Source organism: Mastacembelus armatus, chromosome 3 (assembly GCF_900324485.2).
Source record: "Mastacembelus armatus chromosome 3, fMasArm1.2, whole genome shotgun sequence".
Taxonomy (NCBI): domain Eukaryota; kingdom Metazoa; phylum Chordata; class Actinopteri; order Synbranchiformes; family Mastacembelidae; genus Mastacembelus; species Mastacembelus armatus.
This window is the reverse complement of record NC_046635.1, coordinates 20,087,498-20,104,129: the sequence shown is the minus strand read 5'-3', so window position 1 is coordinate 20,104,129 and position 16,632 is coordinate 20,087,498. Positions and strand designations below refer to the sequence as shown.

Here is a 16,632-nt window from a genome sequence, read left to right as displayed (position 1 = left end):
CACACATAAAGATCGTTGGTTCAATTCTGTGAATTGGGCGCAGCCCTCTGGGCTATCGCTATCGGTCAAAGTGATAGTCAGAAATGCTCTATGCCTCACTGGGCCCGGCCATCCAGGAGAAGAGTCCGAAAAACAAAAGAAATGCGAGAAACCGTGCAGAAGAGCCATGGAGGATGACACTCCTCTAGTGGAGTTTGCAGATCCTCCTCCTGAACCCAGGCCAGCAGCTGAGAGATCAGGGAGATCGGGGGAAACGCATAGAGAAGGTAACGAGGCCATGGCCGATGAGGGTTGTCCTTTGCACGCAAAGAAAACCACAGGTCACAGTGCGTGTTTTCGCCAGCTGCGAAAATATCCACTGCTGCGTGTCCGAACCGGCTCCATATCTGAGCCACCAGGCTTGGATGGAGACGCCAATCCCCTGCGTGAGGACAGCCGCATGACATGATATCCGCGGTCATGTTGCATTCTCCAGCAATGTGCAACGCTTTCACGGAGAGAAGCTGCGTGTGAGTCCACAGCAACAGCGAGGGAGAGGAGACGTGCCGAGCGTACCCCCCCCCATATATACCATAGCTGTCGTGTTGTGGCACGAACGTGGCAACCCCTCAACAGTGGAGAAAAGTGCCGGAGAACTTTCAACACTGTGAGCAGCTCTAGTTTGTTTATATGCGCCGCCTCCCTGATCGTCCCCCTTTACTGTCCGGGAGAGCCACGTCCCTCCCCAACCAGACAGGGAAGCATCTGTGAACACTGACAAGTGATTTGATGGAAGGCCTAGGGGAACCCCTTGCGTCAGAGCGTGGGGGTTTTTCCAGTAAAGCAGATCCAGGCCCACTGACGGTGGGAGGGATAGTATGTGCCGCTGGTGAGCTGCTGCCATCATCCCCAGAAGGCGCATCACAGATCAAGCCCTGACACGTCTGCGTGGAGCGAAGTGAGGCAGTAGGGATGAGAGGGTTGTCGACCTCTCCTCTGGGAGTCGGGCCTTCATATAAAATGAGTTCAGTTCCACCCCCAGATACACTATGAACTGAGTGGGCTTTGGCGTGCTCTTTTTCCAGTTTATGGTGAAATCTAGAGCTCAAATGATCCACTAGTTTCGCCGTCTGCTGCCACGACTCCTCTGGGGAGTGGGCCAGCAGAAGCAGGTCGTCAAGGTAGAATAGGACTGTCAATCCCTGTCTCCGAAGGAGCTCCAGTGTCGTCTCGACACACTTCGAGAAAGTGTGGGGAGCCATCGACTACCCGAATGGCAGGCAGTTGTACTGGTAGGTGGTCCCCTAGAAATGGAAACATTCCCTATGTTGGGGAATGATGGAGACGTGGAAATACGCCTTCGGTCCTTCAGATCTATCAACGTGAACCAGTCACCTTGATGACTGGACCCAGGAGCTGGGCCGTTGTTAACATGTGAAATCTCCTGACCTGCATTGATTTGTTGAGACACGTCAGATCTAGGATGGGCCTCATCTCTCCCGATTTTTGACCTTCAGGGGGATGTAAACATGGTTCCTCAAAACCGTAAAAATCGAGGAGCAGGGGGCATCTGGTCTGAGGAGGAAGGGATCGGAGCCGGAGCGACCGCTGGTTGAGGGCGGTGACCGGCAGCGGGAGCTTGGGTCCTGGTGGGACGTCTTGCCCTCGGGCGATAATCGTGGCGCCCACGCCCTGCCCAAGGGGTGCGAGGGGGGGCCTTGGTCCTCATTTGGACCAAAGTGTGGTCCAAATAAGCTGTCACGGCTAATGGGACCCTCCAACAAATCCTTCCTCACCATCTCTGGGATGGGAGAAACGTGCAACCAAATATTCTGGTGTGCCCTCGTCTGCCACGTGGAGACGAGTGCTCCTACAGCAATGGGGGCGCAGAGAGCCAGAATAGCGCCCGCCATCTTGCTAACCTCCTCTGAGCGATCGGGCGGGAGATCCTCGGGGTCCGGCGCAAGCCCAGACAGGGAGTGAGCCAGGATGGCGATGTTATTAGCTGCAGCAGCGGTCTGGAAGGCGCACTGATGGGACCTGCGCTAGCACGTCCTTTGGAGCCGGGGTGGCAGGCCGCACTTTACTCCGAAAAGAGAGGACAGCTCTGTTCCAGCGCCGGGGCTGTGAAAATCCCTTACCGTTAGGTTAGCTACATGCATGATGAAGGGGGGAGGTCAACATCAGAGCATTTAGCTTGGCTGGCTCCAACGGTCCTGGGGAAAGGTGAGCGAAGATGGTAGGTGATCGAGGCTGAACAGGTATACTGTGTGGCGCCTTCCGCGGGTTGTACCAGCTGAAGTGGGCATCCTGAAGCGGTTGAACCAGCTCAGGAGGGAGGGGAGCTTACACCTGTTAGATGCTATCGTGATAATGCCCGGGAGCTCTTGTAATAGCTGAGCCATGGCCGCCAGAGGCGTAGAAGAGGCCGGCGTAGACCGCTCAGCTAGCATGCTAGCGGCAGACATGCGGGTAGACGTCCAGTGAGTGGCATAGCAAGGAGGCAGAGTCGTCTGACTCTGGGTCCAAGGCTAATTCCAGGATGGGTTCAAGCTTGTCATCCCGGCAGGGAGTTTCCGCGAGGAGAGAGAAGGGGAAAGCCGTGGGAGTGGAGGGCAGAGCAGAGGACAGCACTGCCAGCACTCTTCGGTGGCAAGAATGAAAAACTCCGCTCTCTGGCTGAGTGCCTCGAGGGGCAACCGCTTGCAGAACGCACAGTTCATCCTTGGGGTGAGGGCTCTGACAGCGTGTTCTGCTCCCATGCAGCCCACGCAGCGGGGGTGCAGGTCGTCCCCGAAGATGTAGCCGGTAACACACTCGCTGCACATTCTGGTGACGCTGCAGTCTTCCGAAGTCATGTCGTTCGAAGATCTTGTTCTCAGTGTTTAGGCTGAATAAAAGAAAGGGGAGAACTCGCCCAAACCACCGCCTTATATATGGGAGTTGCGGACGTGTGGATACTCGGTTCAGGTGAGGGGGCCCACCCCGGGTGGGCATAAATAAATTTCTCTTCAGTGCGCAGGCGCGAAGAGGAGATATGACCCATAGCGATAGACCAGAGGGCTGCGCACGAATGAGACAGAACTATAAAAATCATTGATTTATCTCTTAACCTTGTTAGTTTGTCCTCCCTTTTCCTCTTTTTGCTATTCCTCCCTCTGTTTCTCTCACTCTGTCTCACCCTTCTCTCAGGCTCTGACCAGCAGTACGAAATAAAGGTTTGGGCTTTCAACAAGCAGATAGATGGAGCAGCCGCAGTGTGGAAGGGAAGGACAGACAAGGCTCCTGACAGAAGTAAGATTTCCTTTTGCTTGTGTTCATGCATTAATTAATGAATTAAAGAATTGAGACGTGTGTTTGTGTGTGTCTAAATAAGAAAAAAAAAAGACATCACGGCAGTATTTATAATTTCAAGTAATGTTTTATGTGTGTGTTAAAGTTTTGCCACCGCCCATGAGCCCTCCTCCACTGCCCCCGAGCCACATCCAAGCCACTGCCAACAGCTCCACCTCCATCTGGCTGCGCTGGGAGAAACCACGGTTCAGCAACGTACGCATCATTAACTACACAGTGCGCTGTAGCCCAGCAGGAACCACCAACGCCTCCTTGGTCTCCTATCACACCAGGTTAGAATACCAGTAATACAATACTGCATAACCCTCCATGTAGGATGAATTAATAACACCTTTAAAAATAACATGATTTCACTTTGAAAAGCTGGTCAGCAAGTGAAAATGTTTTTCAGCCACATGTAGCCAGAGCAAAGTGAAATTGTGTTTAAAGCCTTCAACTAGATAGGTGAGATCAAAATCAGTTGGCTTTTGAAGTCGGTAAATTGTTCTACAAAATAAGGGCATTTAAAATAGCTTTTCTGCTCATTTTCTTTAGTTGACTGCTTTTTTAAGAGCAAAATAGGGTCTGTGTTGCCTTTCATAAAGTGTTCTGTCCACCACCAAACAATCCACTTTCTTATTTCTGTTTTGAATAGCTTCAATCAACTCCATTGTTAACCATCATTTTTAAGAATATGAAGTGTCTAAATGGCACCAGCTTGCAGCATGTAATATTGTCTTTCCATTGATCTTTCTGCACTTAAACATGAACTAAACTTTTTTTTTTTTTTTTTTTTTTTTTTTGCAGCCCTGCTCAGGAGATACTTCTCAGTGCACTGAGGCCCTTCACTCAGTACGAGCTTGCAGTGCAATCCAATGGAGTGGATGTGGTGGGACCCTTCAGCAGCACTGTGGAGGAGTCCACTCTCTCTGACAGTGAGTCTCTTCTGCGCTCCTGTCAATCTAATCTCTATTTTTTTGTTTGTTTGTTTGTTTGTTTTAGATCGCTCAAAGAGCCTGTTGATTTTTTTTTTCCCAGGTTTTAAAATATATGAAATAGTTAACAGTCCACCTACTGCAGGTGGGAGTTTCCTGACACACAGTTTTTGCATGTACTTTGTTAGAGAAATTACTCAAGTCTGGACTGCAGATCTGTTTTTTTCACCCACTTGATAATGATGAATGAAAACCTTTTGCACTGCCACTGGGTCAAGGCACCTAACCTAAACGGCTAAGTGGACAGCGACAAGGTACAGAGATGTTTAGATATGTGATAAATTGTCTCTGGAAGAGCAGGAAGAGAAAATGGTCACTCTTAAGAGAAAGTGGTCACTCTGTAATTTGAAAAGCTGTTCAAATTACAGCTAATAGAGAACCAGGACTTACATTACAGTTGGTTTTAACATGTCACGCATCTGCTTTTGTGCATGCTAAAATATACAACTTAATCTTGTTCTTGAAATACAAATGTATGCTTTTAAAAAATCTTTTAACTGATAAGCTGCATTTAACATGGTGAGCTTGTGCCAGTTTTATTTCATTATTTTAGTCTTGAACTCCAGCTGGCAAAGTTGTCTCTATTTTCTAAACTCTTCAGATGCAGATTGATGGCTGATAACTGGTTGGAATTAAATACCCAGTAGTAGTTGCTCATAAATTGGTAAGCAGTTCTATCTGCCAGCCACGTAAGGGTGGTGAGTGTAGTGTGAGTTGCTTATAATGACATCATCATCATCAGGCTCCCCATCACGCTCTCTGCTAACATGTATCATCACCTGAGCCGCAGCCTATTCCCTCATTGCCCTGCTTGTCCCCTTTCTCCTGTACACAGGTGGTGGGGACACCAGGGCACAGATGGTTGTCACACAACATGACAAAATCCCCCACCAAGACAATATATATTCCCCAGCTGTGAAGCATTGTTTCTGGGTTCTAATTATTGACCCAGTCCTCCCTTCTCCTTCAGGGCCCTCCACACCTCCAGAAGAGCTGCAGCTGAGTGCTTTGGACTCCTCTTCTGTGCTGGTGAGCTGGCGCCCTCCACTGGAGCCTAATGGTATCATTGTCAGCTACAGAATCTTGTACAGTGGCAACCTCAGCCACCCTGAGCACTTGTGGAAAAACCTCTCTCAGGATGGTGGGTGTTGACGGCAGGACACAACTTGAAAAAAGAACCTGTTCTTGATTCATATGATTCATGTATATATACTTGTCCTTTGTGTTAGTAATATGGATTAAGATGTTAAACGCACACAACTGAAACTGTATGACTTGTGATGGACCTTGACAATGTGTCTCTATCTGGTGCTCTTTCTCAGGTAGTGTTACCAATGTGGAGATCCAGGGTTTATCCAGTGGCACTCGTTACTTCTTTAAAATGGGAGCATCTACTGAGGTGGGGCTAGGGCCTTATTCACCCATAAAAGATGTTCGTACTCTCCTATCACCATATGGTATGTATCATGTAGCACACACACATACACACAATGCATTCAGAAAGTATTTTGACACCCTTCACTTGTTTGAGTTTTGTTACGTTGCAGCCTGATAGTACAATTTCATCCATCCATTATCTATACCCGCATATCCATATACAGTGGGTATGGAAAGTATTCAGACCCCTTTAAATTTTTCACTCGTTGTGTCATTGCAGCCATTTTCCAAAATCAAAAAAGTTCATTTTATTTCTCATTAATGTACACTCAGCACCCCATCTTGACAGAAAAAACCAGAAATGTAGAAATTTTTGCAAATTTATTAAAAAAGAAAAACTGAAATATCACATGGTCATAAGTATTCAGACCCTTTGCAGTGACACTCATATTTAACTCACATGCTGTCCATTTCTTCTGATCCTCCGTGAGATGGTTCTGCTCCTTCATTGGAGTCCAGCTGTGTTTAATTAAACTGATTGGACTTGATTAGGAAAGGCACACACCTGTCTATATAAGACCTTACAGCTCACAGTGCATGTCAGAGCAAATGAGAATCATGAGGTCGAAGGAACTGCCCAAGGAGCTCAGAGACAGAATTGTGGCAAGGCACAGATCTGGCCAAGGTTACAAAAGAATTTCTGCAGCACTCAAGGTTCCTAAGAACACAGTGGCCTCCATAATCCTCAAATGGAAAAAGTTTGGGACGACCAGAACTCTTCCTAGACCTGGCCGTCCAGCCAAACTGAGCAATCGTGGGAGAAGAGCCTTGGTGAGAGAGGTAAAGAAGAACCCAAAGATCACTGTGGCTGAGCTCCAGAGATGCAGTAGGGAGATGGGAGAAAGTTCCACAAAGTCAACTATCACTGCAGCCCTCCACCAGTCGGGGCTTTATGGCAGAGTGGCCCGACGGAAGCCTCTCCTCAGTGCAAGACACATGAAAGCCCACATAGAGTTTGCCAAAAAACACATGAAGGACTCCCAGACTATGAGAAATAAGATTCTCTGGTCTGATGAGACCAAGATTTAACTTTTTGGCGTTAACTCTTAAGCGGTATGTGTGGAGAAAACCAGGCACTGCTCATCACCTGCCCAATACAATCCGTACAGTGAAACATGGTGGTGGGAGCATCATGTTGTGGGGGTGTTTTTCAGCTGCAGGGACAGGACGACTGGTTGCAATTGAAGGAAAGATGAATGCGGCCAAGTACAGAGATATCCTGGAAGAAAACCTCTTCCAGAGTGCTCAGGACCTCAGACTGGGCCGAAGGTTCACCTATCAACAGGACAATGGCCCTAAGCACACAGCTAAAATAACAAAGGATTGGCTTCGGAACAACTCTGTGACCGTTCTTGACTGGCCCAGCCAGAGCCCTGACCTAAACCCAATTGAGCATCTCTGGAGAGACCTGAAAATGGCTGTCCACCAACGTTCACCAACGTTCACCATCCAACCTGACAGAACTGGAGAGGATCTGCAAGGAAGAATGGCAGAGGATCCCCAAATCCAGGTGTGAAACACTTGTTGCATCATTCCCAAGAAGACTCATGGCTGTACTAGCTCAAAAGGATGCTTCTACTCAATACTGAGCACAGGGTCTGAATACTTATGACCATGTGATATTTCAGTTTTTCTTTTTTAATAAATTTGCAAAAATTTGTACATTTCTGTTTTTTCTGTCAAGATGGGGTGCTGAGTGTACATGAATGAGAAATAAAATGAACTTTTTTGATTTTGGCAAATAGCTGCAATGACACAAAGAGTGAAAAATTTAAAGGGGTCTGAATACTTTCCATACCCACTGTACAGGGATCTGCTGGAGGCTATCCCAGCTCTCTTTAGGGTAAAGGCAGGTGTACAACCTGGAGATCACAGGGTCACGTAGAGACAAACAACCACACAAAATCACACTCACTCCTATGGGTAATTTAGAGTCACCAATCAACCTGACATACAAGTTTTTTGGACTGTGGGAGGAAACCAGAGTCCCCGGAGAAAACCCACACAAGCATGGGGAGAACATGCAAACTCCACACTGAAAGGATCCTGGTTCGAAACCTGGCAGTGAGGCAACAGTGCTAACCGCTCACCACTGTGCTGGCCCTGTTTAAATGTCAATACATAAAAATTAAAGGTTTTATTTTTTATTACATGTGTGGCGAACTCGCTGTGTAAGGTTCATATTAAGACAGTAAGATGGTTAAAGCAGACTTCTACATTCCTTTGCAAAAATCTGATTGAAAACATAATTGACCGAGTATTTAAATTTTTGTTCTACTTTCTTTTTATTTAATTTCCCATTTAGTTTGGAATTATTATTTATAATGTTTGACATTCAAGAAATAGGAAGGGTATTTATTATTTCTATTTATTTTTTCTATCTTTCTGTGCAATTGAGAACCCTCATGAACAATAGCAGCTAAACCTTATTCTAATATCAAGCCAAAAATAATAATAAAATCAAGTCTTTGCCTTTAAACAGTCCTTTGACAAAGTCCGCATTATGATTAAAACTAAAACTATTCCTCACAAAAATAACAAGACATGCTAACACACAAACACATCAGTACCCTAGCACACAGTCTTTCCTATTAAAGTAAGTAAATCATCCCTGGCAGCAAAACATGTAGCTGTGTAGTTAACTTATTTCTTTTTTTCCTATTCTGGTGTATTTTCATTAAAAGGTTAATTGTGAATATCAAAGGGGCGGCATCATCTGCAACACCCAAAGGGAGATCTTTGAATTACTGATCTCTGTACTTGGCAAAATTGTTGTGAGAAGCAATTCTTTACTCTCATGTCACTTGGTGTGGAACCATGCACCCTCATTATAAATGTTTTAATTCCATCAGTATGTATTTTAACTTTTATTTGTAATTATTACTTTTTTCCTTTATAAAGAGGGAGTCATTAACATAGAACCATTAACTCCTAAGTGAATTATTATCCAACATGAGCCTGTTAACCTCTTTGTCCTTACAACCTGCTTACAAACAGCCCTATCACCTTGAAAATAATCTTTGTACATTTTAAGCATTTTATTTCTCTCACACATACCAAAGAGGAATATTATGTACATGTTATGCACCAACCCCTGTAGTACTTCATACATACAGCATTCATCTAAACTCCCCCAATATATGATCCTCGATCATTGGCAATTCATTTTTTACCAAAACCCTAAATAAAGAAATGACAGTAACAGGTTTATTTGTTGTTAATAGTGTTGCATGTATGCCATGTGAATGGGACTGAGCTGGTTGGTGGGTGGGTGAGAGCTCTTGCCATCTGTTTCAGCTCCTCTTCACATCCAGACTGCCAAACACACCCAGCATAAATGAATAACAATTGCTTATTGAATGTTACATGATATTTCTTTTCTTCTGTAACTTTGTTTTAAATGAAGACATCAGTACATTCTCACAGAATCTCTTTACACTAGGCCCGAGCCAACTAGTATTTCAGACTAATTGTTAGGTATAGGTATAAGCCAAATATATGTACTGGAATTAGATAAAATATAAAAATCTGCTGGTGTATTTCTGGTACCACTTCTGCCATGTGTAAACTCTTTTTCCTCCTTTTTCATCTTGTCTGACAGATGAAACAGATCTGGATATCCATGCAGTGACAGGCATCATAGTTGGTGTGTGTCTGGGGCTCATGTGCATCCTCCTCTGCATGTGTCTGAGCTTTCGTAATGGCAAATCCAGGTACAGTAACTGCAGTGTCAGTACTTGTATTGTACCTTTGTATTCATCTACCTTCACAATTTATCAGCTCCAGTAATATCCCTCTCTCCCATCTTTGCACCACACAGGGAGATATCGGTTGGCATGGACACCACAGCTGTGACCCCTCAGTACAGGAGAGGTGGCTGTGCGATTCCCTCCAGTGTGCCAGAGTCCAGTGAGAGCCATGAGCTGGAGACGCTGATGCCTCCAGGCAGCCAAGAGTCTGGTCAGCCTCTAGCAGAGGGCCTAGAGGAGCAGAGCCTGATGGCAAGTGCTAATCTAGGGGAAGGGGAGGATGCCCCTGCACCCGAATCCAAGGTCAAAACCTGAAAGGGGAAATCTCTTTTCCAGATGGGATACTCTGGATATTCTATTATTTTTTATCAAATGTGAAATAAGGAATAATAATATTTTTGATGCATCCACCATGTTTTTCATCTTGCAGGCTGCTTGGAATGGCTCTGTGAGTCATAACTGGGCCAACAGAATCACTAGATACAGAGACACCATAACAGAAGACTCTCCAACACTCATTAATGGAGCACTCAACATGCTAATAACCGATGATAGCACGGTAAGTGAATGATCTAAATGCACTGACTTCCACTTTTGAATGAAATTGATTTTTTTTAAAGATTTCCAGCAGACTAGTTTATTACCAAATTTAACTATCAATGTGATCTTAAATATGCACTGTGGGGCTACATATGTGACATTGTGTAAAGACTGTTGCTAAAGTTGCATGTTACAAGCTAAAATCAGCATGTTCATAACAGAAATGAAGGAACAGCACCAATTTGAAGAACAAATGTAAGATCAGACTAACTAATAAGCATTACAAGAGAAAAGCATTACTTGTGTTTGCCAATTAATGTTTGAATTATTCTGGTGGTTCAATATAAAAAGAAAAAACAGAAGTTGTTCTGTTGCAGGGGTTAGAAGATCGTCTGTGTACATCCATGTGCAGTAACCAGGTTGAGGCAGAAGTCATCGTTCACTCAGAGCTGTCAGATCCCAGGAGGGACAAAGAGGAGGAGGGCAGTGAGAGAGAGGATTCTGACACCACCAGGGGACCGTCATTATCAGAGGACAGATATTCCCCTTGGAGCCAGCCAAGCCCTCCAGGAGAGGCGGAACCTCTAGAAAAACTATCACTAGCCCAAAGCCCCTTGAGTCTTCCCTCAATTAAGTTGGTGTGTAATCACAATGGGAAACTGGAAGGCACAGGAGACCAGGCAATTGCAGACATCGAGCCACTGGAGGACATGGGGCTAACCAATGGCTTCCACTCCCCTAAGACTGTGAGGTCTGTGCTGAGGTCAGAGCATCTGGAGAAAGGGGACTCCAGACATTGCCCTTCTGCGCAGGGGAAGACCATCTCTGTTGGACTGTCCCCTGCCCCCTTTGTCAGCTCCGGCTTTGTCCACTCTACCTCAGCAGCACACAGTTATTTGTGCCCGTAGCCTCAGCATGTAGGACATCAACCTTTACACACACACACACACACACACACACACACAGACATCAGACTGATTTTCTTTCTTTTACACACCCAGGAAGAATCCCTAAGGATTATTTTTAAGCACCTCATTATTGGATTTCTTTATCTTCCTTACAAAGTTTTTATAGGTACTTTGAATCCATCATTTCATGTGTGTATATACAGTACAGTACACTGTATATACATATACAGTATATTTTTAGAGTACTGTATATAGTTGTGCTTTCTCTAGGATTGAAAACACACTTTCCTCTGGGTTTCTTTCCTATCCATAAAAAAAAAAAAAGCAGATGGAAGTAGAGTGAAGGAGGCTATTCCCACTGTGTTGCACGTGGCTCTGTTCCACTCAGGATAGAGAAAAGGCCTGGAACGTTATCCAAGTTGGTGAGCACTTGGACCAGTGATCAGCGTGGATGGAAGGATCCCTGGGTGGCATTGTGTGGAAGCTACTTTAATGTGGCACCAAGGAATAAGCCTTAAAGAGTATCTGCACACTCAGAGTGCAGAACACCTGTGTCTCTCTCCACCCTCCTGTCGTCTCAGGGTCTACATACACACACTGAAACCACAGACACAAAGTTAAAAGCATAGCAAACTCACACATAAAACACACATTTACACATATTTCCTAACTGGAGTGTAGAGGTCTCAGGTGCCTAATTATTCTAGATGTGTTTTTAACCGCTGTATATTTCTATACATTATTACATACAGTACAAGTACAAAAACACATGTTGACATGAAGGAAAAAAAACTAAAAATATGGAGTATACAATTTGGTACATATGAACTATTCCTTTCCAGAATGGCATATATCCAGGTGTTGACATTTCAAAACCAGGGACATAGCTGAAGAGTAAAACTTTTTTCTGTTTTAAACATGGTGGATATATCATTTTGGAATCAAAGTATTTATATATTCATGTTGGTTTAATTATCTTAGTGGGGGAACTAGAGGAGATGACACAACACCCAATGTGTAGACTGCTCTTCTGGTTTGCCTCCTAATTAGGGATGCACCAATGTCCATACTGCTATCCATTTAATTTTTTTTCTTTTTATGTGAAACATTTGTGTTGGTTTTATTATCAAGGAAAATTCATCTTCAGTCTAAAAAACTGATTCCAGCTCCTTAACAAAATTTCCACAATGCTATATAGGCTGAACAATACAAAGATTTGATGAGAAAAAATAAATAAATTTGCCTTTTTTTTTTTTTTTTTTTTTTACATTGTCTCAAAACTCTTCAATACATTATGTTTTGGATCAGATTGCTTTTCCTAATTAACCGTTACACGAAGCAAAGTAAGTCAGGACTGATTTTTGGCAGTGTGAAAGGGGAACTGGTGCATCCCTACTCCTTATCAACAGCACTACCTCATTTCTTTTCAGGATGGTTTTCAGTGTGGTTTTATTAGTTTTATGTAACTAGCACCTTTTTAAACTATTTTCTTAACCTGATTTTACAGTCTTTGGTATTTGCAGAAATAATCATCCTACATTGATTGTATGTTGTTGTATTATGTCGCTTTAGTGCATTGTAACTTCCTCTCAGATCTCTGAAAGATTGTATCACTGAGTATTATGTTAAGGTTTCTGTTTAACCTTATAGAAAAGAACACTGAAGACTCTTATGCAGATCATCTGAAACTCAGTCTAGCCAGTGTCAGCCAATTTCAGTCAAACACACCAACTAGAAGCAAGGAAGGAGTAGCTCCTGCACTTTGGCACTTGTGTCATTTGCGGGCAGTGAGTGTTTTTGAATATTTTTATTTATTTTTTTATTTTTTCGATGCTTTATAGGATACATTTTCTCTTCCCTTTTAAATGCATGGTCACATCATCATTTTAAATCATGCCATAATGAATCAATTCCAATAGACTTATCATGATTAAAGGATCCACTCGAGGTGACAAAACTAATCAACAGTTAATCAACATGAATGTTATATGTACATTCAACTTTGGTGAACTTTGACACATGCTGACCAAGCTGTCGGATGACCCAATGTCACTTTGCAGTGGTGCCCGCAGCGTAAAACTCATTGCCTATAGGTGACACAAGTGTTAAAAAAATCACAGCAACATTCTTTGCCTGTGTAGGTTCGTTACAAGCTGGTTCCATCAGGTGCTAAAACATCAGAAAGGATGCTAACACTAATTTAACTAGTTTCACTTATGGTGCAAATAAAAGGTGAGTATTACTCTATGACTGTGATGTAAACTGTACATAGTCTTATGTCATACACCTGTACAACCCTGAAACTTTGGCAAGTTTGGGATCAACAACTATAATTATAATAATTATAGCATCCTCTTAAAAATTGAGACATTTGACCAAAGGTTTGAGTCCTACCCGATTGTACACAATTTCTCATCTTCTCTCAGGTGATTTTAGTTAGGAGGGAGGTATACAGTGGACGAAAACCTTTTTATCCTGTTCATATGTCTCCACAACTCTAAATAGCTCACCAGCTCAACTCAACTACATCAGCAACATTAATGTAAATGGATCATCATGTCATGCATGAAACATCCTCAACATGTTTCTTCCCAACATAAATGTGTTTGCTTGCAAACAGGTTTTTTCTGAACAAAATTGCATGGTTGGTACCTCAGAGAGTCTTATTTTTTTAGCCTTGCCATGTATATACTTAACATGACAATTAGATTAATTGTGTTTTACTGCAGTAGCAGTCATACAGTGACAGTAGTGAATGTGTTCTTAGCAAACCTGGGTTTAAATATCAACTGGATGTTGTGGGTTTGAAAAAGTAGGGTGTGCCACATCCGAGGTCAGATTTGACATGCTCTCAGTTACAGAAATGTTTATTAATATTCTTCCCATCAGATTTTTTGGATAAATGTTTGACACCCATTGTACTGTTCTGTTATTTAAACAGTACTTTTACATAAAGAGCAATTCAACAGACAGTTCATATGGAAAGCGAACTGCATCTGCACCACTGAACTCATCAATCTAATGTGGCAAGCATGTTTTATTTGTGTCCGCGCTCCAATCAGTGATGCCTGAGCAGGGTTCCATCGCTGTTAAAGTGAAGCCCCTACTGTGACATTAATTCAATTCAATTTCAATTCAATTTTATTTGTATAGCGCCAAATCACAATACAAATCATCTCAAGGCACATTAATGACTTGGGTGACAATTTAAACATACAGAATGCAGTCACAGTTTTCAGCCTTGTGCTTTGATAATCATTTTCCCCTTATAAGCTAAAGCAAACCACCAAACTATGTGTACGTATTTTTTGGACCCAGGTTTACGGATGCTGTTTCTCATCACCCTCAAAAGCTTATATGTCCTGACTCCAGAAAGAAGCATGACTCTTCTCAAAACCATTCCAGTTCAATATTTTAAACATACCATACCTCTGTTGGTCCTGGTCAGCCATGATCTTAAGAAGAGAAGTGCTGAAACCTCATACTGTGTTGCTGTTGCTCAGAATGGCTTCATCCAGATGTGGGTTCCTTGTCAACACTACTACAGCATCTGCAGACACTGAAACCTAACCAAACAAATGATCCCTAAATCAGGGCAGTTAAGATTTGAACTAAGCTGTAACAAATACAAACTTATGGTTTTCCAAATCTTTTCACTCTCATAGAAACATTTGACATATGAATTTCATGAAGCTGTCTCACACCCAACATGGCTTTTAAAAAAAAAAAAAATGTTGCAATACACCAAGTTTTTATTTTATATTTACCTTGGATGGATTACTGAACAGAGAGAACTGTGAACCTTTCCAGTGAACGGTCAAATCAACTGACCACAACAATACTACAAAAAGGCATAATATGAGACAACTACAAAAATTACTACAAAAGACAAAAAACTACCCAAGACAGTAAAAGGAATATAAAAATATACAACTAAAAAACAATAAACACATGGCTTAAAAAAGTCCAAGAAGACACTATTCTGCCCAGGAGCCCATGGTCTCATATTCCGTCCACGGCATATTCAGTATAGTTCTCATAAATAAATCAAAAGCAACCATTGCATTGCACATAGCTGGTGTTCAAGAGCATTTTGTTAAAAAGCCACTATTGTCACTGCAGACAAACCACAACCATTTGGCACTGAAGTAGACTCACAACGGTACAAATGATTTTGACTCTTGTGTCCTGAAATAAATTCTCAACATCTGTGCATCACTTTGTTCTAATGGACATTTAACATATTATTATTATTATATTTTTTTGGAGAATTACTCATGCTTTTAATTAATAGATCATAATTAGTTTCATTCTCTTTTTATATGGGTCTTATTAAAACTGTATACCTAATGTTGGTAACATCTTAATTTAATCAGTTTCATAATACAGCACACTTTGTAATGAGTAGGACATATTAGCGTTCTGTTGGTTTCTGAGCCAGGTTTTTCATGGAGGACAGGATCAACTGTTTGGTTTTACCTCAGTGTGAGTTACAGTGGCCTGGGAAATGTAGTCCAGAGCTGAAGAGGTAAAAAAAATGAGGGGAGTCAATGGAAGTGATCCAAGCTGACTTTTACATTGTTATTCAAAAGTAACTATTAACACACTTTTTAAAGCATTTAAGCGTTGTTAACTCAACTGGTACACAAGTTAAACAAAAATCATAGGAAAAACTAGAAAATATCCAAATAAATAGCAGCCTAAAAGTCAGTTTTTGGTAAAATACCACTTTCACACAAGCTAGTACTAAGCAGTGAGAAGGGCTAAAGGGACATCCTCTTCATACAGGTCATACCTCTCAGTGCAGACAGCCATTTAGAGAAAAAAAAATGGTCTTGTCTCTACTCAGGTGCCCCATCCTTGCATAAAATTGTAGAGGATCATGCCAGCATTTTCAACTCAGATACATGTCATTTGTTGTCAAGCAAAGCCTCATTGTGTCCTTTTGAAAAGTAAATCAAGGAAACTCTTATGCACAGATGACATTTTCATACAGATCACTCAAATGTATTTCAGTCTCTCTGCCTTTTCTCTGTTCATTGTGGTGCTTTGTGGTGAGCTGCTTGTCCAGTGATGTCACACTGTTGTGGATTTTTTGGATGTCTTCTTCTCTAGTTTTGTGTGTATCTGCTTCTCAGAATGTGTAAGCACAGACTCAGACCGTGGTCATGTGCCACCAGCCACACTCAGCAGCTGCTCTGTAATCATAGTGTGCCGAACAAGTTCTAATTCATGTCACACATGCTACTGTAGGAGCAAATTGTAGGAAGCACTTAATAGCTTAGCACTTCATCTTGGCCCATGAGCAACTTTGGACTGTCATCTTTACATTTTCAGAAGTGCAATTTTCTTAGTCTGTAAAACAGATGGATTACTCTGTGTTGGTTACGGCAACTGTTGCCATGATTTGTGATAGAAACATTGAGTGTTCAGAGGAATTTGTCACAGGACAGATAGTACTTGTGGTTTGTAGAAATATTTCCACTGTGTTTCCATATGTGAAAATGTCAAAACTTGCAGCGATTCTCAACATGTCTGTGGAAGCTACTCTTCTGTAAATAAACATCAACAAAAAAGAGATACTGTTTTTTTTTTGTGTGTGTTTTTCAACTGTACATGTTTTAGTTCAAGCTGTATCTTTCATTTTTTCAATTTCAGCCCCTCATGTAAATGCTTTACCTGGCATTTACA

The 16,632-nt window shown here is 42.5% G+C and overlaps 1 protein-coding gene across 1 annotated transcript in view; it reads left to right on the top strand.

Moving 5' to 3' along the window:
- Nucleotides 1-15,752, top strand: part of igdcc4 (immunoglobulin superfamily, DCC subclass, member 4) — a 47,687-nt gene extending 31,935 nt beyond the window's left edge. Inside the window, exons 12-20 of the mRNA XM_026294006.1 lie at nt 3,172-3,273; nt 3,419-3,605; nt 4,120-4,247; nt 5,278-5,448; nt 5,630-5,764; nt 9,346-9,457; nt 9,565-9,796; nt 9,924-10,052; nt 10,411-15,752. Coding sequence (XP_026149791.1) covers nt 3,172-3,273; nt 3,419-3,605; nt 4,120-4,247; nt 5,278-5,448; nt 5,630-5,764; nt 9,346-9,457; nt 9,565-9,796; nt 9,924-10,052; nt 10,411-10,941 — 1,727 coding nt within the window. The 3' untranslated portion in view covers nt 10,942-15,752. The remainder of the gene's footprint in view (nt 1-3,171; nt 3,274-3,418; nt 3,606-4,119; nt 4,248-5,277; nt 5,449-5,629; nt 5,765-9,345; nt 9,458-9,564; nt 9,797-9,923; nt 10,053-10,410) is intronic.
- Nucleotides 15,753-16,632: the final 880 nt, after the last annotated feature.